Source organism: Pseudopodoces humilis, chromosome 10 (assembly GCF_049639895.1).
Source record: "Pseudopodoces humilis isolate 2021_Gansu_Grassland_sample_001 chromosome 10, ASM4963989v1, whole genome shotgun sequence".
NCBI classification, from domain to species: Eukaryota; Metazoa; Chordata; class Aves; order Passeriformes; family Paridae; genus Pseudopodoces; species Pseudopodoces humilis.
In genome coordinates, this window is record NC_142209.1 from 7,048,671 (window position 1) to 7,076,047 (window position 27,377).

General features: G+C 44.9%; 1 protein-coding gene across 4 annotated transcripts in view; it reads left to right on the plus strand.

Moving 5' to 3' along the window:
• Positions 1–7,929: 7,929 nt before the first annotated feature.
• Positions 7,930–27,377, plus strand: part of PLA2G4A (phospholipase A2 group IVA) — a 71,596-nt gene continuing 52,148 nt past the window's right edge. The window contains exons 1-3 of one of the 4 annotated variants that reach the window (XM_014260044.2): positions 7,930–7,979; positions 23,947–24,049; positions 24,202–24,340. In XM_014260044.2, coding sequence (XP_014115519.1) covers positions 24,308–24,340 — 33 coding nt within the window. In that variant the 5' untranslated portion in view covers positions 7,930–7,979; positions 23,947–24,049; positions 24,202–24,307. Of the gene's footprint in view, positions 7,980–8,068; positions 8,204–23,946; positions 24,050–24,201; positions 24,341–27,377 lie in introns of those variants that run through there. The other 3 variants (XM_005531317.3, XM_088060693.1, XM_088060692.1) reach the window with 3 other exon arrangements.

The following is a 27,377-nucleotide window of genomic DNA, read 5'->3' on the forward strand; positions in this document are numbered from 1 at the left end:
CATGTATAAGGTTTGTTTTCTCTTTGGCAAATTGCTGTGTATTCTTTTCCAGTAGATAGTGATACTTGTAAGGGGTGAGTAGATAAGGTATGAATCATTGGGTCAGACAATATCCTGAGTGGGCCCACAAATGATCATGGAGTCCAACCCCTGGCCCTGCACAGACACCCCAACAATCCCACCCTGTGCGTCCCTGGGAGCATTGTCCAAACACTCCTGGAGCTCTGGCAGCCTTGGGGCCGTGTCCATTCCCTGGGGAGCCTGGGCAGTGCCTGCCCAGCACCCTCTGGGGGAAGAACCTTTCTCTGATCTCCAGCCTGACTCTCCTGTTTTAGTGTTTTGCACTCTGATCTTTGGTTCTCCCCCAAGGCAATGGGTGAGAGAGATTGAGTTTAAAGGCAGGATGGTGGAGAGAAGCCCTCTCAGAAGAGACACTGCTTGTGGGGAAGAAGCCCCCTTTTTCACAGAATCATAGGGATCTCCTCAATTTTCTTATGTAACAAAAACCCTTATCCTGGGAGGGTCCAGTTAATTACTGTGAGAGTTAAGAGTAAAAATCCCAAGGCACAGCTCATGTTTAGGAATCATTCACCACAGAGATTTTAATTCCTTAGGAATTTAGCTGCCTTAGATCCCCGCCACCCCCCAGACCACTCTGTCCCAGTGCAGAGCATGAGTCCCTGGAGCTACAGATCAGGGGTTACAGGGCTGAAAGCCTTTCCTTGCCTCATACTGCTTTGAGCAGCAGCACCAGGGATGCCAGGCTGGGTTCAGCAGACCCCAAAAGTTTAATAGAATGGGGGAAGATATAGGAAAATTACCCGGAGTATTTCTGTAACTCAACATTGTGAAAAAAACCTAATTTGGATAGTCAGTTCCTGAGACACGAAATGCACATTTTTTCTTGCTGTATTGGAATGCTAAGGTATGTCTGTAGAGTTGTAAAAAAATCCTTCTCCATGCACCATGTATCTATCATCTGTTCTGTGTCGATTCTCTATGTGATGGTGGCTTTGAATATTTTCAGGTATTAGTTCTGTTTCTTAGCTTCTACTTGCAAAATGATCTGTCAGATTGTTATTCTGGGGAGACTTATGGCTTGCTGCTGGGCAGGGTGGTGTGGGTGATGTTTCATCCTAATGTTTTCCAGCTATTTCTGGGAGCAGATGTCTTTAATCACAAGGATCCTCTACTTCAGAAATAAATAATGGAAATATTCATCACTGAGTAGAATTGACTGCCAAGGATCAATCTGATAAGGAACAGCAATTTACAAATTCAGTTGTCAGTGAGAAATCTTTAGATTTGCTCTTACTCCAGCATGCCTTTGACCATTTATAAGATAGAGAAAAGATTTCATAGTTTCTCAGGGAGACATGTGCAAGTCTGTACAATACCTGAGAAATCAGCTGGCTCCTGATTTCCTTGTTTTTATTATTTATTTTTTATTAAATTTTATTTAATTTATTTTATTTATTATTTTCCTTGTTTTTATTAACTTCCAGCTGATTTATTCCATCAAACAAAAAACAAGCGTGAAAAAAATACAATTTCCTCATTCTGCAGATGTAAAAAATTGTTCACTTTTCTGTGTATTCTGCAAATTTGGACTCAATTCTTCCTGAAACAGCAGGTTGGGAGATTGCTCCACACAAGACTTATTTTTGATTATTTGATGCTTGGTACCAGACTGAATATGTATTTTGAGGTTCTTCTGCTCTAGAAGTATTTTGAAAATTCAAATTCAGCCTCAGCACACAAAAATTCCTTTTTTTCCTCTGGTGGAAAAGGACTGAGGGTCCATAACTCCTACTGGTTATTACTGGTCCTATTTGAGTTTAACTTGTTTTACAGAGTGTTTCTTTGTGGTTAGGGAATGTTTTTATGTGCTTTGCCTTTGTCATAATAATATAATAGATTTAGGGCATTAGAGAATAAGGTTTCCTGATAGTCAAAAACTTTGATGGTATCTAGGAACTTTCCTGAATAATAGGACATATTTAAAACAAACCCAACCCTCTGCCTCGTGTTGTGTCTCATATCAGCCTTTGATGTTGGGTTTTCATGTCTAACTTAGTTTATGGGTTTGAGACAGACAAATTAACAGTCAGGAGAATGAGGACAAAATAACCTAAAGAGATGAAGAAATGTTTATCAACAGAAGATGCAAAACTCAGCAGCATTTCTCCAGAGTTTCTCATTGGTCTGTCACACCTGGAGTTTTGCACTGCTCCTGGATTTCCATTAAAATTTCTGATGTGGAACATAGTCTCTCCTGGTCACAACAGAGCTCAGATTGATTTTAGTCAACAGAGAAGCCGAAGAGTAATGGCTGTATGGAAAGAAAAGGAAGGCATTAGAACAGAAATGGCCTCATTTGAGAGAGGAAATGTACAAGTTACCCTTTAAATGGAGTGTTGTCTTTGAAGAGCCTGAATGAACCATAAAACCAGTGACCCATGATGTTAATAACAGAGTGTGAAGTGAATGTTGATGGTGCCATTACTCTCAAAAGGGCAAACAAGGTTGTCCAAACACCTTCAGTTATTTAATAAAAATATATCTCCTCAAAAGTATAACTTCAATATAGTCTCTGGGTTCCTCTCAGTTTTCTTGCACTTCTTAGGAGTGGGGTTGACTTATTTTCTTTTGATTTATGTATTGATCACAAGTCTTCATTAGTTACTGATTTTGAGTTTGAATTTCAAACTGAATTCTATTTCTTGTAGCTATTGGCATATATAAAGAGAAAAGTTTGCACTGACTTTTTCTCTAATAATGGTTACAGGACAGGGCTGAGACTTCTGGATCTGTGAGTCCTCACTTCTTCCCAGGGAACATTAAATTGTATCTATAAATATGTGATAACCATATGATTTTTTCAAGGGGAAATCAAAGGGAAACTGCTGGCCACAGTTGTCAACAAGGTACTGGGCAAGAAGACAGGTGGGAAATGACAGTGAGGACAACAGATCTTCAGAATAGTGAGATTCATGCCATTCATGTTCTTAAAATGTTTGGGGTTTTTTGTCTGTTGCCTCTTTTGCTGACTGATTTTTGTTTAGACTGAGGCCATTTTATTCATATCCATAATGTAAGTGGTATTCCTGGGTAGAATTTAATAAAATATTTGATCCTGTACTGATCTGATTTAAAATATCCTAGTATAAATAGGATCACTCTCGGTATAAAATTATTCTAATTTGTTGAAAAGTCACAAGTCAAAGTCACATGAAAAGCCTGTTTCCTGTCAAGGAAAGCTGGGTATATCAAGCCCTGGGCAACCTGGTATGACCCAGAGCTGCCTCTCCTTTGAGTTGGATAGGAGCCACTTGAGGTCCTTTTCAGCCAGTTCTCCTGTGATCCTGTCATTTTATGAGGCCAGACACCATAGATACAATAGCAGGCAATTACAGGCACTGACTTCTCCCTTAATATGAAGGTTTCCCCCAACATGCTGCACTTCAAGCACTCAGGGGATATTTCAGGATCACAGGATTGTGATCAAAACCTTATGTTATTTTAGTCCTTTATGTTTGTTTCCATAAGTGGCATGGGTAACTTGGCCACAGCCCCAGAAAACCACCTTGTAGGTGGAAGCAGGGAGAGAAGGAAGGAGAGGAATATCAAGGAATCACACCTGATTGAGAACTCCCTTCAGAAGTCCCTTGTGGTGCAAAGTTTTCTTATTCACAGTGGAAAGTCTTCCAGAATTATTACTTATTTTTTATGTCATAGGGGAAATATTTCTATGTGGGAGTGGGGAAGTAAGTGCAGAGGCAAATTGGCTTGGAGGAAAAGCCATTTTTCTGCAGCCCTGACATATCAGATAAATGGTCTTAAGGAGCAAAGTAGAAAAAAGGAATGCGTTTACTCTGCCAGATGTCAATGATAGAAGGCACCAGCTTGAAAATCCTGCTCTAGGCAGAGCCCCGGCTAAACCATACCAGGATATGCAATGCATAAGCAAATGGCTATTTTTCACTAGGAGAAATCTTAGTAGCAAGTTCACAGTCGCCCCCCTCACCTCCTGGTGCTATAGATAATGATTTTCACCACAGGAGGAGAGATATTTTATCTTGACAAGAGCAAATGTCAGCCTTCCATGGAACACCTCATGTTTGTAAGCCTGATCAAAGAGTGATTTTTCTCTGATACATGGTGAAATGTCTGGAAGAAAATAGTTGGTTTGTGTGAAGCATCTGACAAAATACCCTTTTTTGTTTACTTAATTGCGTGTTTGTCCTGCTATTCCCACTCTCTCTTTTCCATGGTTTGCCTGAAGCTATGCCCTTGAGAACACACAAAGAGTGCCCCTGTAATTCGGCACGGCTTTCCTTGAAGTTCTGCTTCAGGAGGGACCTCTGTGTGCTCGGTGCCTCTCAAGGCCCTTTTCCACACCCTGTCATTGCCTCACCGCAGGGCTCATTTCCACTGCGGAGCAGCCGCAGGAAGGGAGGGAAGCTGAGGGGGCAGCGCAAGGTCTGGGGGCTCCGGCAGCTCTCGACACACACACGGCAGCGGACAGGTCAAGGACACTGCAGCAGGCAGCTCTTAGTGGGCTGAAATACCCTGAAATTCCAAAAACAAACTCCACATAAGAGACAAGGGAAAGAGGTTTCTTAACCCATTCCAAGGTTAGTTGATGAGGCGCCCCACAACACAGGACCTGCATTGTGTGGGGAAGAATGAAGGCTGGAGGAAGGCAGCTACTAAACTTCATTTGTCACAGGGAAAATAAATAAATCATGAAACCCTACCCATAATTTCCTTGAAGAAACAGGATTAAGACCAAAAATAATTATACAAAATAACAAGAACAGTCACAATGTATAAAAAAAGCTTTTTATTTCTCCTTGCGTCAACAAGAAGGGAAGAGGAATTCTTGACTTTTAGTTACTCAGCTCCTTATCAGGAGTCTGAGTTGTTTCCTTGACCGGGAAGAAATCAGAGTTTTGTTAACAGAACTAACTCTGGGAGTTCTAATGGAAATACTGGAGTTCCCCTGTTTGCTGGGGGCTGTGTTTATTCCAGCATTTGCTATCTGTAAAACCACAAAAACTATAGTCCCTGGGAACTGCACTTTGGAGAGATTTAAAATGCCGAGAAAGAGAGTCAGAGATAAGCCCTGGGTTTGCAGATGCCCCCTCTTTAGCAGAGTTCAGGGGCAGATGATCAAGCCTGTCAGCAGCACGTGGCTCCACACAAGTCTGTGGCTGGAGCAGGACTGTGCCAGGGAGAAGGTGGAGCAGGAGGACCCCCAGGAATGTGGCTCACACTTTCCGTGGACACTCACAGGCACCTCTGAGTGCTGGGAACTCTGCTTCTCTTGTGCTCAGCAGGGCAACTCTTGGGCACTTCAAATAAGTACATTTGGAAGATTTAGAGCACAGATAAGGGGGTTGGACCCTCAGCCTAGTTGGTCAATCCCTAGTCAAAGGGGAAAGGGTAACTAACTTGATGAGAACAATTTTATTCATGCTTTTGTCATCTCTACATATCTCCAGACCAATACTTAGCTTGTCTGACACATTTCAGAGTCCTTTCCTACCAAGAGACTGAGGGAGGTGGTCTTCAGACAGTGGTTGATGTGGAAGACAAAAGGACCCAAATAACGGCACCATTATTCCAAAATTCGCTGCATTTTTCTGGTTAATGTTCCCTCAAATGGCAATTGAGGATGTGGAGGAGGAGGCTGCCACATCAAACAGACACTTTCTGAGCTGGCAGTCCTAGGCTGGCTTTCTAAACATACACTTGCCCTTCTTTGTGACAACACTTACAGGGCAGCTCTTCCCTACCCTGCTTTTTTCCCTCACAAATGAGACAGACCACTAGGTCATCAGTAGTGGCCAGAGTGGCTCAGCCCCTCAGTGTATCACAGCAGGGGACCAGTAAGATAATGGAGAAAATGAGGATTTTGGCTTGCTTTGTGTGGAGGACTGGCTTGCTGTCCTCTAATTGTGGCTACTGCTTTGCCAGACACTTAGCTTTGTTAATACAATGTGAATGCCACCTACGTGCCCCTCACTTGTAGGACAGTATCCTTTGGTTTGCTGCGCTTTGAGGAGGTCTTGGTTGAGTCATTTAAGCTTTTTCTTCCCCTCTTCACCTTTGCTTTTTTATGACCGCATTTTTCAAAGAAGTGAGTTCCAATTTAGGCACTGAGTTTGTGCAAAGCCCCATTGTTAAAACGGGTCTTTGGAAAGAGCTTGATGTCAATGTTGAAGTGAAACTCAGTCTTGTCTTTTGGTGTGTCTGGAGAAGAACTGATATCTTTGAGAGGTCATGTTAAGAGTGCAGGTTGTGGCTGAGCAGCAGCTGAAGTTTGAGCCTGTCAGACTCTCCCACTGACTCACTGTGGACTCCAAAAGCACAGATGGGAAATACTTTTTTGGGTGTTAATCAAAGGATCATAGACTCATGGAATAGTTTGGGTTAGAAGGGGCCCTAAAGCCCATCCAGTGCTACCCCTGCCATGGGCAAGGACACATTCTGCTATCCCAGGTTGCTCCAAGCCCCATCCAGCCTGGCCTTGGACACTTCCAGGGATCCAGGGGCAGCCACAGCTTCTCTGGGCACCCTGTGCCAGGGCCTCCCCACCCTCACAGGGAACAATTCTTTTTTAATCTAAACCTGCCCTCCTTCAGTTTAAGGCCCACACCCTGTTTAGCAGGAAACGATGCAGCAAGTAGTACAATACAAATTAGAAATAAATTTTCCCATTTCAGTGTATTTCAAAACCCTTCAATTTTAAATCTACTACAGCAAAACAGAAAAAATGTGAATGAATGAAAGGGAATTCTAAGGTCTTCTTTAACCATCATGAAGGGCGAAAGTGGTAGCATTAATAATGACTTAAAATTCCACTTTTTAGATGGAAATCTAAAGGGGACTGGGTCATCACGCAACACCTTGATGGACCTGGCCGAGGTTCACGGCAGTCACCGCTGCTTCAACACCCACCGTTTCAAAACGAAGTCTGTAAGTGAAAGTGTTGCACGTGCAAATGTTCGCGAGTACTTGCAGGGAATGAAAGTGTTTTGTGGTCACACCTGCTGAATCAAGCACCTTGAGGAAGGCATGTTCCCACAGTAACGCCCACCGCCGCCGCCACAGCAAGGGGTATATAAAGCAAGGGATATCTTACTGCAAATTCCATTTATTTGATTGCTATTTTCTGCCACATCAGTCGCTCACTCCGGCTCCGGCCAAGCGCTGCCCGCCCGCCTCTCTGCTCACGGCAGTGCCCGGGGCTCCTCCGTCCCCTCGGCCCGGTCACCGCAGCTCCCAGAGGGACAGAGCCGCCGCAGCCCTCACAGCCGCTGTGCCCCCTCACAGCCGCTGTGCCCCCTCACAGCCGCTGTGCCCCCTCACAGCCGCTGTGCCCCCTCACAGCCGCTGTGTCCCCTCACAGCCGCTGTGTCCCCTCACAGCCGCTGTGCCCCCTCACAGCCGCTGTGTCCCCTCACAGCCGCTGTGCCCCCTCACAGCCGCTGTGTCCCCTCAGCCACTGTCCCCTCACAGCCGCTGTGCCCCCTCACAGCCGCTGTGCCCCCTCACAGCCGCTGTGCCCCCTCACAGCCGCTGTGTCCCCTCACAGCCACTGTCCCCTCACACAGCCGCTGTGTCCCTCATGCCCCCTGTGCCCCCTCACAGCCCTGCCCCCTCACAGCCGCTGTCCCCTCACACAGCCGCTGTGCCCCCGCATAGCCGCCGTGCCCCCTTACAGCCCTGCCCCCTCACATAGCCGCTGTCCCTCTCATGCTCCCTATCCCTTCTCACAGCCTCTGTCCCCCTCACACCCTTTGTCCCCCGTACGCCCCCTGTCCCCCTCACAGCTACTGTCCCCCACAGCCCCGGCCGGCGCCTGGATCCTCCTTAAGAGGCGGTGGCGGCACGGGCCCCTCCCCGCCCGGAGCGCGGAGTCGCCCGCGGCTGGAACGGGAGCGGGACGCGCCCGGCGGAGCCCGGCAGCCGTAAGCGCAGGGTGGGAACGAGGGTCACCGGGGCCGGGCGCGGCTGGAGCGGCCGTAGGGGCGGGCGAGGAGCGGCAGCGGCGCCGGGGCCGGCGCGGAGCCGCCCCCGCGGCGGGACAGGACGGTCCGGCTCGGGGGCGGCGGAGTCCCCAAGAGGAGCAGTCCCTGCGCGGACACCCCCGGCCGCACCGGCCCCGCTCGCTCCAAGCCGAGGGCTCCGAGAGGTACGGGGAGGCAGCGCGGGGAGAGCAGGGTGGGAGCGGGACCGCGGGGTCCCTGCACAGGTCCCGCAGCTCCATCCCCAGCCGGGGCGGGGGTGCGTGCTCGGACCCTGTCCCCGCGGCTGGCACTGGCACGGGCACCGGCGGTGAAGCTGTCGGCCGTGGGAGCTGTGGGGAAGTGCGGCAGGATGGCTGCAGAGGGAACATATCACAAAAAGTGTGCGAGAGCAGCTTTTTCTCATGGGTCTGAAGTGAGAGAAATGTCGAAGAGTTCCTGGTCATGGCCTTTAGCAGGTTTATGTTCAGTTACATTGGTGTGATCACGGACCAAAATCAAGGAATGCTTTGGGTTGGAAAAGACCCTAAAGCCCATCCTGTCACACCCACTGCCGCCTTCCACTATCCCAGGTTGCTCCAAGCCCCGTTCAGCCTGGCCTGGAACAGCCTGGTTTTCCTGGGGCTCCCAGTGCCTCTTTGGGACCAGGCTCCCACACTTACAGGTGCAGGGTAATTTGCTCTGTCCGGCCTCTGGCCAGTCCTGCTGCACCGGCACAGAAGTTGCTGCCTCAGTGGTAGGACCAATTACTGTGCTGGTGGTTGTGCTCCCCCCAGCAGCTCAGGGGTTTTGCACTGGGGAGCTGGTGTGAGTTGGAGCTGCTGGGCCTGTGTGATCTCTGCCCAGAGCTTGTCCACAGGCACTTTGTGCCTTCCCTTTGGGGAAAATCCCTTCCACTGCCTGAATTGCTGAGTGTGGAATTTCCCATATGGGTGCTGGGATGCAGACTCCCGGTTTAAGCTTCCAACCCCTGGGCAGGAGCAGTGGTGTGGTAGGACCTGTAACTGCAGTGGATGTTCCTGGCAGAAGATGCTATTCTGTACCTCAGTGAGGTGAAATGCATGTGAAGCTATTGATACATAGGATCAGCTGCTTTGTGGTTACCAAGAGCTGTTCAGCCTGCTAAGGATTCCAGACAGGAAGCATGAATCTAAAACTGATGTGCTTATTTTATTTTCTTTTTGTTAGTGAGAGGTTTCCGATATATAGTGTGGAGATAAATGCTCTTCTAGCACTGTTGTCTCTCCAAATCTTCATGTTGGCCCTGTCTACTTTTCTGCATCTCTTGTTCCCCTATAGCAGGGATCCATAACAAAAGCAAAATGCAAATATTGATTTATGCTTGAATCACATAAATTAATCTCTTCCTGCATGACCAGTCAATCTTCACTGGAAAAACACCAGTTTTTTGACTCTTGGCACCAAGTGCTGTTTATGACTTGTTTTTCTTAAAAAAAATACAAAAAAAGCCAAAAAAAAAAAAAAAAAGAAAAGGGAAAAAAGAAAAGTTATCCAATGCTGCTGTGTCACTAGGGTTGCATACTTGATTTCAGCTTAACATGAATATGTTCCATTGAACATTGTTATCATAAGTATAATTTTTATGGCACTTTGAATAGGTTACTTTTGCCACTTGGCCTGAACCAGCTAGAATGGGAAATATTTCAGGTTTTGCAATAGTTTTTCCCCTTCAGTTCATGAATTTTCATCCTACAAAGGGGAAAATCACCAGCATGGGGTGAACACTGAGTATTTCCCTCAGAGGTATTCCTGCAAAGCCATTGAGCAAACTTCACTGACACTTTGGATAACCTCAGTTCTTCCTGACAATGCCAAGGGCTGAACCCAGTGCAGTGCAGAAATTACCTCCTGGGTGCACATTGCTGCAGGAATAATGGAAATGGCTCTGTTGGAGTGTTTGAATTAATGTGCAATATTCAGGGATGTGGGAACCTTGGTGACTTCCATGTGGGTTGGAATAGGACAGTGTTGGCAGTGGAACTGGAGACTTGGGAACTTTGAATTCAAATCACATGACGTTAATTGAATGGCTTTGGATGGAGAATACCAGGGATAGCAGCAAGTAGCATCCAGTGAAGGAAGTGTCTCCCCCTTGTACTCAGAAGTTCAAGTACATGAAAACTAACTACAAAATATGAGAAAATACTTAGTTTTCCATGGGAGATTTCTAGCTCAAGAGGTAAAAGCCCTGAGTATGGTATGGTCTGTGGTGAATTTGGAGTTGGGAGATTAAATTCTAATTTACTTTTTACCTGGCACATAATACTGCTGTGGAACAGTCTCCCTGTCCTTCAGGGCACGCGTCCTCTGTATCTGTGGAAGGAGAGTGTCCTTGAGGGAGCAAAACTGAATTCTTAACTAACTGTTTAGTTGACACTGATGGGCAAGTATGTGTCAAAAATATTGGTGCCTTGCAATCTGGACATCGTTTAAGCAATTAAAGCAGGTCCTTCCTGGAAGGAAGCTAGGGATTCAGCTTCCAGTTAAAGCCTGGGGCCCACTCATGAGACACACTTTTAAACTGTGTTTGCAACTGGTCTGGCTTTATTTCATTTGTTTCTTTCTAAACAGAAGCTCCACATAATTTGTGGAAGAATTTGTCTTTGATTTGATGGGCAAGAGCAGCAGGATCTTTCTGCAAGATGATGAACTCTTGTCTGTGTTTGCTGTGGCACTGTGATATAACTGTGTCTTTCTCAGTAATCTGAAAAACAAATCCCAGAACCTGCCTTGGTAATGGAAATTACCTCATCACTGCCCTAGGTTATAACAACGTGGTGTAGTAACAGAATACTTTCAAAAGAATTCTTCCTTTTTTAAAAAGAAGAAAAAAGCAGACCCTCACTACCTTGGTATTCAGACTTTCCTGAGAGTTTTCATTTACTGTTTACCTCAGAGAGATGACCCAAATTTCCTGACTGTACCAATTTCCAGTAGCCTGTGTGTCAATGTCTGGAGCAGAGTTACTCAGCCCATGAGGCAGGGATGGGACGTGGGCTCTAGGACAGGGGAAAGTGGTCCCCAAAACGAGACCAAACTAAGCACCAAAAGCTTCCAATATTTTCTTTTGTTTTTTAAAACAGATTGGGAGGAAAGCGAAAGGAACTAGTGAACATTTAAACTTTAATTTTTTTAAATGAAAAATATTGTGGCGATACTGCAAGTGAGAATTCATGGACATTTTTGAGAAATATCAATTAGTTCTCCAGCTTGAACACATTGTGGAGGTGTCCAAGGCCAGGTTGGATGGGGCTTGGGGCAACCTGGGCAGGTGGAAGGTGTCCCTGCCCATGGCAGGGGTGGAACTGGATGGGCTTTAAGGTCCCTTCCAACCCAGATCACTCTGGGTTTCTGTGGTATTATATAGAATGACACAGCTCCTGTAAAAAATAAGCCCACAGTGTTGGTGAGGGGAAAATATCAGCCATATATTGATAGATGTACAGATTTGATTAATTTTCTCATGGGTTTATTATGGGTTGTCAGCAGTGGTGCTTCCTCAGCTGGTGCTGGTCCTATCTTGACAGCTGGCCAGGGGACACTGCAGCTTTTCTCTCAGAACGTTTTCTTTTCCCAGAGAGTGGGCTGTGGGAATGACACTTCCATCTCATCTCATGCTTTTGCTGTGTGCTGGTAATTCCAAGACTCTCAGCATGTAGGGAAGGATGTTTTTGGGATCTGGCCTGAGTACAGCTAGAGTAGGAGTCAGTGTGGGAGTGTCCCAGACTCTTTAAGTGATCCTTGGAGGAAAAACAGGTGTTTCCATGATAAAGTCCATGTGATTCCAAACAGATATTCCCCCAGAGCACAGAGATGAAGTGCTGGGAGTGCCCTTTGCTCTGTGCAAGGGGCACAGTATCTGGGGTTGATGTCAGAGCTGGAGTGAGTGGTGCCTGTGGTGTCTCTGAGCACTGGGCTGCTGTCCAGGCTGCACAGCTCTGCTGGCAAGCCCTCCTTAATTGTGATGTTTAACCTCCTTCTAGATGAATGGTAGCACTGGTAGCTTGGAGAGAAGGATACAGAGCTGTTTTTTCTCCTAATAACAACATTACTTCAGCTTAGAATGCTGAACGTGTATTTTTCAAAATGTAGCTAAGCCTGCAAACAAAAATCTTTGTCTTTCCATCTTTCCAGCTTCCCAAAATATGCAAGTTTAGGAAGGAGACACAAAATACAGGGTCAAAAGCTTCCATACACACAAGTTCTGAACTATTTGAGGTATATCAGTCACATCTGGTTTTTTGCAGTTACCCGATAATAAAGCTGACTCATCTTTGATATTCATCTGGTATTTTCTTTAGAATGATTTCAGCATAAATCAGTAAGACTCTAATTTCTTTTCCTACTAGTATTATCAGTGCTCATGTCCTTTGCCAAGATGCGTAGGAATGTGCAATTCTACAATAAATTATCCTTTTACATAAAGGTGCTTATTTTCTGTAAGTGGCAGTTCCAGTCACCAAGGGATTGCATTTTATTAAACATGCATGAAGGACAGGACAGGACTGATAAGTGGAATATTGGGACAGATGGAGCTGATGGAGTACAAATTGGATGTCCAGGTTGTCTCAGTCCATCTGCTCCATGGCCTTTGCCAGACCAATAAGTAGAAAGATTTGGCCTTACAGTTTTGGTGTGAAGTTACTTTTGATTTGATGGTGCTTTCCCCTCACCCTCACCCCCATTACCATGTCTGTTTCTCAAGGGTGGGGATTATAAATAGGGTTTAATTACTAAAACTGTGTTTCTCATTCATTTAACTTACTGCACTGTCAAGTGGATGCTAAAAATAAATGCCCCAAGCAGAGGTTTCATTTTGTCCCATTTCAGGGTAAACAGAACCTGTGGATGACTGCACTGAACAGAGGGCAGCTCTGGCTGTGGCATGCACCATCACTTTGCATGCTCCATCCCAAAAACTGTGCCTTTGGACCTCACATGCAAAACTGGAGCTCTATGCAAAGCCAGCAGCTGCTGCCTGATCAGTCCTGGAAGAAACAATAAAACTGCCTTTTGGGGAGAATGTGGTTCTAGACCTCTGGAATGTGACTAAATAGAAACTTTCTGGTTGATCCTCTTGTGTTCTGGTTTTCAAAACTAGCCTATAATTGAGAATTTTAAAAGACTTTTGAGGCACATCTGTACTTTAATTTGATCAGTATGGGTATGTGTTTAAGTCAACATTCCAATAGTGGTCATCTCTTGTCCTAGACAATTTCTATAAAATGCAGAACTAACTATTCATGTGCTGCTGTTCTGTTTGAATCTTTTTCCTCCTTAATCCAAGCAGAACAGATAATGAGTTTCTAACCATAGAACATAACACTGAATGTAACACCCCTTTATCTCCTGATAAAGGCAGGACTCTAATTTTCACAAACCTGGTGTTTTTGGACTGTTGTATTGTGAAGAAAAAGTAGTTTTCCCTCTGTAACCAAAGCCCTACAGCTGTGACTTAAGGACAGTGCTGGTGAAAAACCTGACATAAATGGGAACAGGAGCTTGTACAGCTTCTGGGAAGCAGGTCCTGGCTTTCCCTAAGTCTAAAGTATTTTTATGGGTGTATGTTTGTTTCAGTGACGATACTTTCAGACTCCCTGCTTTTTCCCAGCACTGTAAGATCCCCATAGGGAGCTGCTGTGAAGCCTGTGCTAATGGTAATGAGAACCAGCTCTTTGCTAATGGCAAAGCTTGCCAACATCTTGCATTTCTCTGGCATTTTCCACTTGGAACAGCACATGTCCATACAGGCTTTCTTGGTGAGTGATTGCATTCACCTGGGACATGCTTCCAAGGGTTATTTTCCTTTTTATACTTAAATTCCTTTTTCCAAGAATTCCAAATGCATTAACTCAGTGTGCTATTCAATGAGCTCTTCAACTTCCCTGTGGCCTGGAGAATGCAGGTTAAATTTTTATAAGGGTGTTTTTGATATAGAGAAAATTATATTGGATATTAGGAAGAAATCCTTCCGTGTGAGCGTGGGAAGGCCCTGGCACAGGGTGCCCAGGGAAGCTGTGGCTGCTCCATCCCTGGAAGTGACCAAGGCCAGGTTGAACAGGGCTGACTTGGAGCCACCTGGGATAGTGGAAGATGCCCCTACCCATGGCAGGGGTGGGTGGCACTGGATGGGCTTCAAGGTCACTTCAAACCTTCTATGATTCTGTGAAATTAAATAGCTTCTTTTGAGGCATTAAGTCAAATATGAATCAAAATCACCATCTGAAAGGAATGGTGTGGGCCAAGGCCATCTTCTCCTCCATCTGAGAGTGACCTTTCCTGGCTACTTAGTGGCTCTTTCCATTTAAGTGCTGTTTTGAGTAGAAGTGGGGTTAAGCTCTCCCCCAGACAGTTTTATTTAAACTGATGTAGTTCTCTTCTGACAACCACATGCTTTGGCAAGTTGACATTTTCTTTATAAAAAATCTTTTTGAAAAGTGCTCAAACACCTGCACTATGTGATCTCTGCCCTGTAACGTGTCAGTCATTTCCCTTTCACCCCAGAGACAACATGTCCACGGGTGTTTAATATGCTGAGAGAGAGTCTGAGTTGGCAAGGGAGGTAGTAAGCCCTCAGTGTCTTAAGAAATAGTTAAATTAGAAACTTAGGTAGTTTGGTAAGAGAGTAGTCATAGTTGATTAAGTTTCCTGAACCAATCCTCTGTGCCTCAGAGAGAAGCATGAAAGTCCCCCTTGTGTCCCAGATTTTGCAAAACTCTTTTAACAAGGGGATATGTAAATTTGGGGTTTCTTCCTCCCTTTGACTTCTGTCCTTTTACTTTTGAAATCATTGTTTGCAGTTCCTTAGTAACTGAGAGTTACTGTATCACACTCCTGAAGTTGCTGTGTTTTTTATGGGTTTTGTTACTTCTCTGTTTTTTTTCTGCTTTGTGTATCCACTGATGGAATTAATAATTACTGGTAGAATCACCAGTACCAGGTGAAGAGAATTAAAGAGAATTTTTTTTTTTTTTTTTGATTATGATAAAATTTTCCAAGAATTGTATAAAGATGTTATTTTCAGTTTTAATCCATCTCCAAAGCTTTAGTTGGGAATGTTGGGCATTCATTTGTAGTGGCTTCAGTCCTTCCCTTTATCCTCTCAGGGCCTGTGTGGCTCGTGGATAACAGTTATCTAAAAATGAAGTGGCACCTGATTCGAAGCTTTCTTCGTAAATCAGCAGGGGTGGCACTGTAGCTCGTGCCACAGCTTGGCGTTTTAACTGTTGGCACTCTGACTCTGTCTGAAATGGTGAGGCAGAAAACTGAAGCCCTTGGGAAAGAGCAGGAGCAGGAACTTGTCTGTGGGGCAGGGCTGGCAGAACTGGCCAGGGAACAGAGAACTTGGGGAAGTTGTGAGAGCCACAGCACAGGAAGAGGAAGGAGCTCAGGCAGTGGCAGTGAGGCACAGCTCCCAGTGTGGTCTCTGAGCAGGAAGGTGCCACTGCTTGCCCTCTCCAACAGGACAGGAGGGTGGAGGAGAGCTCAGCCAAGTCTTTCGGAGAAAATCAAACCCCTGTGCAAATGCTTTGCCAAGATGAAGTTGCCTTCAAACACAAGCTGGCAGCTCAGGAGCTGCTTGCTCCTGAGAGGTTGTGGCTGCCCCATCCCTGGAAATCTCCCAAGACCAGTGTGGATAGGACTTGGAGCAACCTGGGATAGTGAGTGGCATCCCTGTGGGTGGAAGGAGATGGTGTTTAAGGCCCATTCGAATCCAGATCAGTCTGGGATTCTGTGTAACAGCTCAGATCCAGGGCTGAAGGTCTGCTTGGCCAGCGGCTTGGCTGTGTGGAGCCAGGTGGGGTTTGCTCCAGGTCTGGCTTTGTTCAGCAGCCAAGGGCTGGATACAAGACAAAGATCACTGTTATGGAAGTACTTAATCTTTCCTCTCAAAAATATAATGTATGTGTTGGGCATGTCTATGTTTGTGTCTGTGTGTAAAACATATATTTATGTTACTTACTCAGACTCCAGCTTGTCAATAGCCATGAAATATTTCCATATAAATTTTACTCTTAGCATTTAAAGAGGCTGAAAAATGTCAGCGTCAGAAGTTCGTTCATGACTACTTTTACTAGAAAGTCCAGACAGATTTCCTTGAGTCACTCCAACTTTGTCATGCTTTAAATGCTGTGACCATAGAGACCAAAGGAAGTGCTGCACAATTGTCCCCTTGGCTGCAGACAGTGACCAGAGCTAGTGTTTGGAGTGAAGAGCTCATAACCAGAAAGTTGAGTCACATTGTGCAGACATGACGACTGGGAGATGACAAAACACACCTTGTGCCTGCAACCCTTCCTCCAGCCTGGCAGTGCCAGCAGCCTGGCTGGGGCTACAACCTGTGCCAAAATACCAGGAAATCCTGAAAACTAATACCAATTAAACTGAAAAAGAATGAAAAATACATTGGAAGGAAATATTTACCTTGTGTTCAGCTAAATTTGTTTTACCTGCATTATCTGACCAGAAGCTAGCTGTTAAATTTTACCAGCTTGTTCCATTTTTAGCTGTTTTTGTTGGGTTTTTGTGTGAAACCACTGCTTTGCTGTATTACAGGACTGTCAGCTGCAGTTGAAGCCTGAGTGCATCAGGCACCTTTACATGTTGGATTCTTCCCCCAAAACTCCACAAACACTTAAATAAAAGCTTACTCTAATGTTTTCCCTAGAGTTTTTGTTTTTAAACCATTCCTACTTTCCCTTTGCAGGGAAGCAAAAGAAGGGGAATGAAGGCATAGATAAATTAAAGATATGTAAGAACCAAACCCTCATGATTTTAATAAAATCTTTAAAAGGCATTGGCCCAGAAACACTTAGAAGTTGGCTGAGCTAGGTGCTGTGTCCAAGGGACAGGAATGGATTTGGAATGAGATTTTTGGAGGCTGATTATAGAGCTCTAAATCATGCAGCAACAGTTCTTTCCATGGTACCAGTGAGGCATCTGGGAAGGGGATCCTGAGGTTTTGGCAGGCAGCAGCTCTTAACCACAGTGCAGCAGAGCAAGTGGAAAGTTTTGCCAATGCTCCAGGTAAGAAAGAAATGCAGGGGAGGTTTTTTCCTTCTTTTCCCCCCTTCACAGAAATATTAAAGGAATATAGTCAACAAAAAGCTCTGCCCAGTCAGGTGTTGTAATTGAGATGTCTATCGCTTAATTTTAGGAGTTCTTGCATAACTGTTTGCATTTCTGGCAAGACTTCGGAAGCTGCCACTGGCAGTGAGGTTTTCCATTTTAGAGAGCCTGGCTCTGGGTACTTGGGGCACCCAATATCTTGAAATTTGAAAGTGAGCCTTAAACTGTGCTTCCAAAGTGAAAATACCCTTAAACAAATAACTGACAAACATCCCTGGAAGTGTCCAAGGCTAGGATGGACAGGGCTGGGAGCAACCTGGGATAGTGGGAGGTGTCCCTGCCCATGGAAAGGGGTGGCACTGGATGACCTTCAAGGTCCCTTCCAGCTCACATCATTCCAGGATTATATGATGGAAGGTTCGTTTGTGGAATAACTAGGTTCCAAATTACTACTGGATAGAAATGTTGGGCACTTTTCCATCTTCTTTTCCTAATTGCACTGTGCTCATAGTAAATTACCTGCAGGTATGATCTTGAAATGACACAAGTAATAGGTGGACTTGAGTAGTGCATTCTAATTGTTTTAGGTCTGTATCCTAATAATTATTTTTCAAGCAACTTCCATCAGATTTTTCACATTTCTCTTTGGTTCTTGGCTTTCTCACTGGAAAACAAGTGAGCTGCTTCCCACATAAGCCTGACCTACTCAGTGGTGATTCCTGGTCAGCTGCCTGAGGTTTTTTGATGAATTTTGAGACTCTGCCATCTAAACTCTCTGCCTTGTGGCTTTGATTTCTGTAGCAAAGGATAGTGATTGTTGCCATTTTTAAAGAGTATTCTTGGCATCTCTCAGCTGAGTTTGTTGTTCCCTCTCAAGGCTGTTTTTTATTTCCACTGCAATTTCAGTTGAAGTAAAATATGATGTTGAAGAAGAGTTATTTAAAGGTATTAACTCAAGGGGCTCTTTCGTTCCTTGTATAAATTAACTCCTTTACTCTTTTGCTCAGTTTCACATTGAAGTCCTCCTGTGAATTTGTCATACAGTGAGTTCACTTATGGTGACATGGGTTTTTCTCATAACCTCACAGGCTGTTGCAGCAAGTGATTCTTGTTAGAGCCCCTTTGTGTAAGCAGGATAATTGTAACATAAACCATTGTGCCCTGAATCAGTTGCCTCAGACTTGCAGATGCTGTCTATGGGGAAACTACAGCACGTGACTTGTGTTTTCAGTCCAGGGAACTTCCATGGCCAGTGTGACACAGGTGTGGGTATTCAGGCAGAGATACTCCAGCCTCTTGAATATTCCTGGTGGGGAGGTCATTCCTTGCAGAATGTAAGATAGGGGAGATGTTTTGAATCCAGCCAAATTCAAGTTTATTAAAGGACCATGTCTGATGCCTCTGATTAACCAAGTCTTGCCTCCTGTAACATAGAGCATTATTCCATGTGTATGGAATATATGGAGTGTATGGAGTGTATCCAGTGTATCCGTGGCCTAATAATTTTTCTTCCTCACTTTGGGCCTCTGAAGTAGCCTTCAGCACTAGAAAAGGTGAAACTTTACACTGGTGGTGATTGTTGGGACTTTTCCAGAGTTTGAGTCCTGCTAGAGTGTTTTACAGCCCTCCTTCCACTGTTGCTGTATCACCTGTATTTTCAGTAACTGCTTATAGGCTGACAAGTCATCTTTAAAAAAAAATTTACTATCTTTTCATCTATTACCTCCCCTATAGCAGGAATTCAAGTCTTAAAATCTCCTGTCTAGCTATGCTATGTCAACTTCCTTGATAAGCTTCACCCCATGGTGTCCTCTGAAAATGTGGCACAGAGGTTGAACTTTTTGTCCTTTTGCTCAGAATCCTTCCTCCCACCCATGCTTCCTTAGCAAGGCGTGGGGAGAGCAGTCATAGAACTACAGAATCATTGGGGTTGGAAAAGGCTTGTAACTGATTCCCACCTTGTTATGAGCCCAGAGCACTTCCCTGGGCACCTCCAGGGATGGCGACTCCACTATGGACAGTCTGTTCCGATGTCTGACAACCTTTTCCATGAAGAAGTTCCTCCTGATGTCCAACCTCACAACTTGAGGCCACTCCCTCTCATCCTGTTCCTTGGGAGCAGAGCCCGACCAGCCCCCCCAGCCGCCTCCTGTCAGGGAATTGTGCAGAGCCAGAAGGTCCCCCCTGAGTCTCCTTTTTTCCAGGCTGAGCCCCTTTCCCAACTCCCTCAGCTGCTCCTGGGGCTCCAGACCCTTCCCCAGCTCTGTTCCCTTCCCAGGACCTGCTCCAGCCCCTCAAGGTCTGTCTGGTCATGAAGGCCTGGAAGTGGGCAGAGAACTCGAGGTCCCTCAACTGTGCCAGCACAGGGGACAGTCACTGCCCTGGGCCTGTGGCCACATCAAGGCTGGGACAGCCCAGGGCCCATTGGCCCCTGGTCCACCTAGGCTCATTTTTAAGTTCTGTCCCCAACACCCCCAGGGCCTTGTCCAGCTTTCCAGCCACTCTTCCCCTCAGCCTGGTGCTGCAGGGGGTTGGGGTGACCCAAGGCCAGGACCCAGCACTTGTCCTTGTTGACCCTCATCCCTTTGGGCTTGGCCCATGGGTCTACTTGGCACATCAGCAGAACATCTACTTTTCTGTTTGTGGTGGAAGTGGAATGATGGGTGCTCTACATGGAGTCAGAGGCTCCTTGTCTGGGAAGTCCTAAATTAAAAAATAACATTACAGTGATTTTCCAGGATGCTAGGCAAAGTCATGTAGAAACAGTATTTGTTGTTTCTGTTATACAATCACAGGATCAATCTAACCAAATAAAATGCTGTAATCTGATTTGATAGAAATGGAGGGTGACATTCATACAAAAAGCCTGAGTCATTACTTAGCTTATTCTCTACCCCTTACTCTTTTCCTAATAGATTGAAAGTTAATGACTGTGCTGGTGAATCACACTTATTATTTTAAAAATTGTTCATGTCTTTGATTTTTTTAAGAAGAATTGGACAGCTTGATATAAACAATCTCCATCTAATGATTTTTCTTACACTCGTGAAGATGTATTCTGGTGATGATATTTATATTGTTCTGTGTTTACTCATTTTCAGGTCTTTTCCACTCAGTGAGACTAACTCTGAAGTAAGCTTGTGCTCAGCATGGGAAAAATCTCATTATTCTTATCTTTTGACACATCCTGTACAACTGAATTATCTGTAGGAATGTACTAAGGATGAAAATGTTCCAGTAATATTCTCTGTCTGTTTATGTGTGTGTAGCTTCTTTTTGTGAGTTACTCTGTTACAGTTGGTCTTCCAAGACAATAATCCCTTCTCTGCTTCAGTCTGTCTCCTCAAGTGAGTATGAGCTGAGATCACAGAAGACCCTTGACTCGAGGAGTGATCCAGCTATCCACTGATAGCTTGGTACTGGTAGTGTTTGAAACTGCCTAGCAATGAAACACCCTTGTCCTGATAGGAGTTCACTTTTGGGTGAAAGTGAGATTTAGGCTCTTAGGGAAAGGCTGGCTCTCCATGACAAGGCTGAGATTTATGGCAGCTGGAGAAAGGGAAAGGCTGGCTCTCCATGACAGGGCCGGGCTAAACTGTGGCCTGTTTGCTGTGTAATTTGTAAACTTGGACATTGACCAATAAAACAATGAGAATCAGAGGGTCATGGAATGATTTGGGTTGGAGGGGACCTTAATGCCCATCCAGTGGCACTCCCTGCCATGGGTAGGGATACTTTCCTAGGTTGCTCCAAGCCCTATCCAATCTAGCCATCAACACTTCCAGGGATCCAGGGGCAGCCACAGCTTCTCGGGGCACCCTGTGCCAGGGCCCCATCATCGTCAGAGGGAAGAATATCTTCTGTATGTTGAACCTAAATTTTCCCTCAGTCAGTTTGAAGCCATTCCCCCTTGCTCGTGTCACTATAATTCCTGACTCAGAGTCCCCCTCTGGCTTCCTTGTAGGCCCCTTCGCATCCTGAAAAGCTGCTGGAAGGTCTCCACACAACCCTCTGTTCTCCAGTTAACTTAATCTCTTCTTTGATTACCTATGATATACAGTTAAACGGTCTGGCCAGGTTAGTTAATTTTGGTAGTGCTGCCTGTGAGGTGCTTTTCCTTTAGGAAGGAATGCTGTCAGCCCTGACAACAACACAGTTACAGATGGTGTGATACCACCAGATATCAGGGAAACAAAACAATCTGTGTTGGGAATATCAAAGTGTCCTTGAAGATGTGTTTAGAGGCACTGCTTCCCCTGCCAAGGGCAGGGCTCACCAACCCCAGCTCAAATGCAGGATTTTGTATGTGCTTGTGATACAGCCCTGAATTAGTTAGGATCAGCCTGGGGAAGAGGAGGCTGAAGGCAGAACTCACTGGGGGCTGCAGCTTCTCCCGAAGGGACAGCTCCAATCTCTGCTCCCTGTGGCCGGGGACAGGACCCAAGGAATGGTTGCAGCTGGGCCAGAGGAAGGTTTTCCTGGATACCAGGAAAAGCTTCTTTCCCCAGAGGGTGATCAGGCACTGACCAGACTGCCCAGGGAATGGGCATGGCCCCAAGGCTGCCAGTGCTCCAGGATCATTTTGGCCAACTCTCTCAGGGATGCATAGGGTGGGATTGTTGGGGTGCCAGTGCAGGGCCAGGGGTCAGACTGGATGATCCTTGGGGGTTTCTTCCCACTCAGGACATTCTGTGATTCCATGAAGACTTTTCCATTAGGCCATGTGGGATGGACAGTGTGTAGTGGAGGTATTAAGCAAAATAATTTTGGGATCACAGCTCTATTTGCTGCAGATGTTTGCAGTAAACATTTTTCAAGACTTTCTTCACGGCTCTTGATGAGTGTAATCAGGATTTCTTGGTAGTGCCGTTTTTGGCTCCTCTGCCACACTACGATTTTTACATGTACAAATCTTTGTGTGCTTTACCCAAACTCTATGGTAATGTAGTGCAAGCTTCCAGAGGGTGTGGTGTAATTAACTGATTTGAATTAAATCCACTGTAAGGGATTAAGTATTCAAGTAACTTAAATGTCTGCTTTCTCTTGAGGTGTCCTGCTGGTACTGGGATGAGCATGGATAGCTGTCCCTCTGCCAGCCCTGGGCCCCTGAAATGGCACCTGGGCCTGTGCTTGGGTACTTGCCTGTGGTTATCACATCTCGAGAGACTCTGATTAACACAGCAAGCCAGGAGCTCCCATGTGGAGTAACATGATATGGGCAGGGCTGGGATGTGCAGTGCTGATGGTTGGAGCTGTGTGGGAACCTGGGCTCCAAGGCTTTGTGTATGAGGTCTCCTTGCTCCCTGGCTCTGCTGTCCCTGCTGAGAGCACTGCCTGTCGCCTGCACTCTGCGCGGGTGTTGGGATGCAGTTATTGATGACGTGGTTGCATTTTTGTCCATCTGCATGATCCTTGCCTCATCCAGTATGGAGGGCAGATGGCGCTTGGGGACTTGTCCTGGCCCTGTAGCCGAAGAGACTGTTGTCTGCAGCATCACAAATGCGCTTCCTGCAGATGTTGAAACAAATGAGGTGGGGGGTTGTAGGGAGACAGAGCATGATCTCATGTCTGAACCAGCTAAGGGATCATCTAGGGAGCTGGAACTCTGCCTTTAGGATGCAGGACATTAACTCAAACCAGGCTTTTCGTCCTGGGTCTAACCTGTTCTCTTATTTCCCCAGACAGAGCAGTATCCTTGGCTTGGTTTTGTGTATCCTCTTAAAGTGAGCGTGGTAGTTGGCTGTGCACTTAGGCGAAATGAGTATTTTCTTGTTTTACAAATTTACTCTCCATTATGGTGATTGGGTAGCTCCTCTTGTTCCCTTTCCTGGATTACCTTCCAAAGATGGCAGCAGTTCCTCCAGAAATTATATGGCTAGACACCTTTACCATGATTCTCCAATGCTGAAGTCTTTCTTATTTACATTTTCTCAGATAAAAATGAATAAATAAACCCAGGATGATTCCTAGCCTCAAACTATCATTAGGTCTGACTGTAAAGAATAGTCAGGCATGACCAGGGAAGTGATGGAATTTCTGTCTCCTGAAGTGTTCAGAAAACATGTGGGATATGGTGCTCTGGGACATGGTTTAATGATGAACCTGGCAGTGCTGTTAATGGATGGACTTGATGATCTCGGAGGGCTTATCCAGCCTTAATGATTCAGTAACTAAAGAAAGGACATTGTAATGTTCTAGTGATCGTAATGAAACTAAATTTTTATTTTCATGCCTTCCTGAGTTTCTCAAGAGCAAAGGTTTGGGAGTGACATAAATCATCATTTAGGGCTTATCCTGCTATTTCAGAATTTAGCATTAGGAATTATTCCCTTCAGACCAAACCCCACATAGTGCTTCATATCTTTTCACTTTGGAAATTCTGCTAATGGTTCAGGTCTGACCATGGTCCAGCTGGATCTGAGAACTGATCCTGTCCAGTTCCCAGGGTTTTTAGAGATGCAGAGAGAAATAATGTCTGTTACTTTGATAGTTGAAAACAGTTCTGATTTTGAAGGCCTCTGGTGGCCCCTGATCTTCACAGAATGCTCAGAAAGCAGTGGCCTATGGAGAGCCTGTTGAAGAGACATGAAGTCCTGGTTTTCAGTTTGCCCCTCCAAGCTTCTGGAACATATCCAGACAGCCAGGGTTGGCTGGGAGGTTACATATAGCTGCAGCTGGAATTCCCTTCCTGGATTTACAGAGGGCAGTATTGCTGCTCCTGCAGAGCTCACAATCATAACTAGGATTGTAATGCATGAAAGCATAAACACTACAATTTACAGGATAAATGTAATTCCTCACTTCTTTTGTTTATCTGTAGAGCTGCTAAAAACGCTGGGATGACTGGAATTTAAGATACTTGATTCCTGCTCTTACCTGGAAGTAGAGGAAATAAGCACGAGAAATTTCTCCAGCTCAGGCAGGTAAATACCTTTATCTCCATAGCTTATGTGAAATTAAGTTCTTGGTTGACAAATGAATTGTGGAAGCCTTCATAAAGAGTAGGAATTTATTTGCTCTATAAAATACAGTTTAAAAGGAACAGATTAATTTTATCTTCTTCTTTATTTATTAGTTAAAGGACCTTGCATACAGAGCTCTGTTCTGAAAAAAGGGGAAGTCTCTCCTGTGTGGGATTGAAATACATACTTGGCAGTTGCCTTGAATAAACTAAGGCAAAAATGTCTATCATAGATCCTTATCAACACATTGTGGTAAGTAGCACTGCATCTCTGATATACATTGTCTTGTATAATGACCTCCCTGCTGGAAGTTACTCCAATGTTATGTGCTTATTTAGAGTTGTTACTATTTCCTTCACAAAGTGGTTGGTGTGTCTAGCTTTCTTTACAGTGCAGTTTTGGGGTGGGGGGGGACAGATTTGTACTCTTTTTCTCTTCATTAGTACGAATGGAGGGGCAAGCTGACAATTTGGGATATTTAGACCTTAAAGTGGTGTATATCACTAATGTTGGTTCAAAGAGAATCCTCAAAATATATCTTGCAAGCTCTGAGTGAGATGATCTGTGGTACTCAGCAGCACACTGTTCCACTGCTCCCTTCCTTCTGCTTTATTCCAGTTTTCAAACTGCATCCTTGTCCCAACTGTCACACCTTTGGGATGGCAGTGAGCCAATGGATCCAGATAAATGAGCAAAAATCTGGTTCAATACAAAAAAAGACAAACATTTCTTAGGAAGAAATCTTCCCTGTGAGGGTGGAAAGGCCCTGGCACAGGGTGCCCAGAGAAGCTGTGGCTGCCTCTGGATCCCTGTCAGTGTCCAAGGCCAGGCTGGACAGGGCTTGGAGCAACCTGGGATTGTGGAAGGCGTTCCTGCCCAGGACAGGGGGTGAAGGGGTGCCACTGAATGGGCTTTAAGATCCTCCCAACCCAAACCATTATGGGATTCCATGGAAGGGTTAGAAAATCCATTCTATGCTGTTGGCCCAAGGGGAGAGTGAGCTCAGCCTGTGAAAGTGTAGAAATAGGAACAAGGAAAGCAGGAGGGAAATGGGAGCAGAGCTGCTCTTTGGCAAGCCTGTGGCTCATCAGCCCCTGAATGCAGCTGTGCTGGAAGTGAGTTTCCAAAGCAAACAATGTAATGGCAATTCCTGCCCAAGCCGAAATGTGGAGCCACACTGGGTGTGTTCCTATCAGGCGCTTTTTGTAACAGTGCCAGGCTGACAGCAGCAGCAGTGAGGTGTCCCCAGAGATAGCTGCCACATACTTGTCACGGTGTTTTACTTTCACATGGCTAAAAATACTCCCTCTGCTTCCTAGAAGTGATCTCTTATCAACCCTATGGTTTTTGCCCCATGCACTCACATCCTCCATGGCAGTGTGCAGCCAGAAGATGTCAAACTGGCTTTTACTCCCTCCCCAATCCTGTGAACTGCTGGGAGGGAGGACAAACCTCAGGGTGATTTCTGTGTTAAAACAATACTGACTTAATTCCTTTCAGCATCAGTGCCCTCTCCTGGATGGATTGCTTGGAATGATCTGTACTTTTATGAGAGGTCTCTGAGGCACTTGGTTATATTTTATAAAGTCATTTACATAAAAGGACTTTTTGATGCCAATAATCAACAAAATGGAGCTGACCTACATATATAATATAACAAATAAAAAGTGTTTTTAGTAAATGTAGTTACAACTCCCCAGGAATGCTGAACTGTTGCTGTGGGAATGTTGCTAATTCCAGAATCAACACTGTTTGTGCAAGAGCTGATCCTTTAATTGCTTAGAAAGTGAATGGAAATCTTTGAAGGTTTTTAATTTGAAAACTGAAATCCTGTGAGAAGTTTTACTGAAATTTGGAACAGTCATGGGCTGCAAGCTTACATCAATGCAAAAATCTTGGATTTAAATTATATTTGGTATTAAATTACTCAAAAAGATTCTGCATTTTCCAGAAGTCCTTGTGCTGATTGTTGTGTATTTTCTGATATTTTTTTTCTCATTTTATGAAAGACTCTGAGGTATAAATTAAGATGTTCAGAAACCTGCTGCAGATGCAGACAGAACTTACTATTACAAAAATGCAAATAATTGAAGTGTGTAATACATCTTCATTTATTTTGATATGGGGGATAAATATTATAACAATGGAAAAAAGCACTTCAAGATAAAATTTGTGTGTGGGCACAAAAGTTTGTCTTAATTGTAATACCCTGTGAAAGAAGAGCATGGACTCCATTAAATCGATTACTTAAGTAAACAGGCAAATATTTTCATTTGTCCAACCCCATTGTTAGCTCAAGTGTCCTTAACATGAAGGAAGTAAACCCATTTAATACTTGTGCAGTCTGCCTGTGCCAGAGCTTCCTGACTGCTTGGCACACAGAATGCCAATGTCCTGGTGGAGCTCCGCTCTGTGATTTGGCATTCTGGAATATGACAAATGTGATATTGAACACATGCAAATCCCTGCCTTTCTGGGCACGTCTGGAAGGGCAGCAGGCAAAACCCGCCCGTAATGTTACGGGAGATTGCTGGGTCCCAGCCCCTGGTGGGAAGGGGGTGGTATTTGTGTGCTCACAAATGTAGGGATATCTAAAAGAGAGCAAAGCAGATAATTAGGGAAATTTTACTAAGGGAAAGGAAAGCATTCAAAGGTGAGAGGAACAAAGGAGACAGGGAGAGCTAAGGTGAGGTGTGAAAACAGGAGATGCTGAACCATGGCAATTCCAGTCATGGAAAACCTTGTGGATTGAACAGTGAACACTATCCATCCGAGTTTCCATAACTCAGAAAACCCATATTCTGACAGGGCACAGTGAAAACTTTTTGGTTCTTCTTTTCTCTCTCAATTTATGGAGAAAGAGGAAATGAAATGAAAGACGTGTAAAGCAAGATCACTTTGGATGGTGTATTTTAGTTTCTTAAATCCATAGAATCCCATAACGGATTGAGTTGGATGGGACCTTAAAGCCCATCCCACCTCACTGCCATGGGCAGGGACAACTTGCACTGGAGTTAATTCTGAGTTTTTGAAATTTGTAACCTGTCCTAGATTTTTAAAGGAATGTAGATGTTGCTCCTCTCAGTGTTGCAATGTTGAAGTGATTTATTTACCATCATCTGTTTTTCAGAAGTACTTGAGGAATTTGTACAGATTTTTATCAAGACTTAAGGTGAACATAAGTCACTTGAAAAAAGGCAGCTTAGTCATCTAAACTAGTAAGGGCTGGATTTGTAAAGGCATTCAGAGTCAATACATTTCTCATGGTGTTTTCAGGGGACTTCTTCAG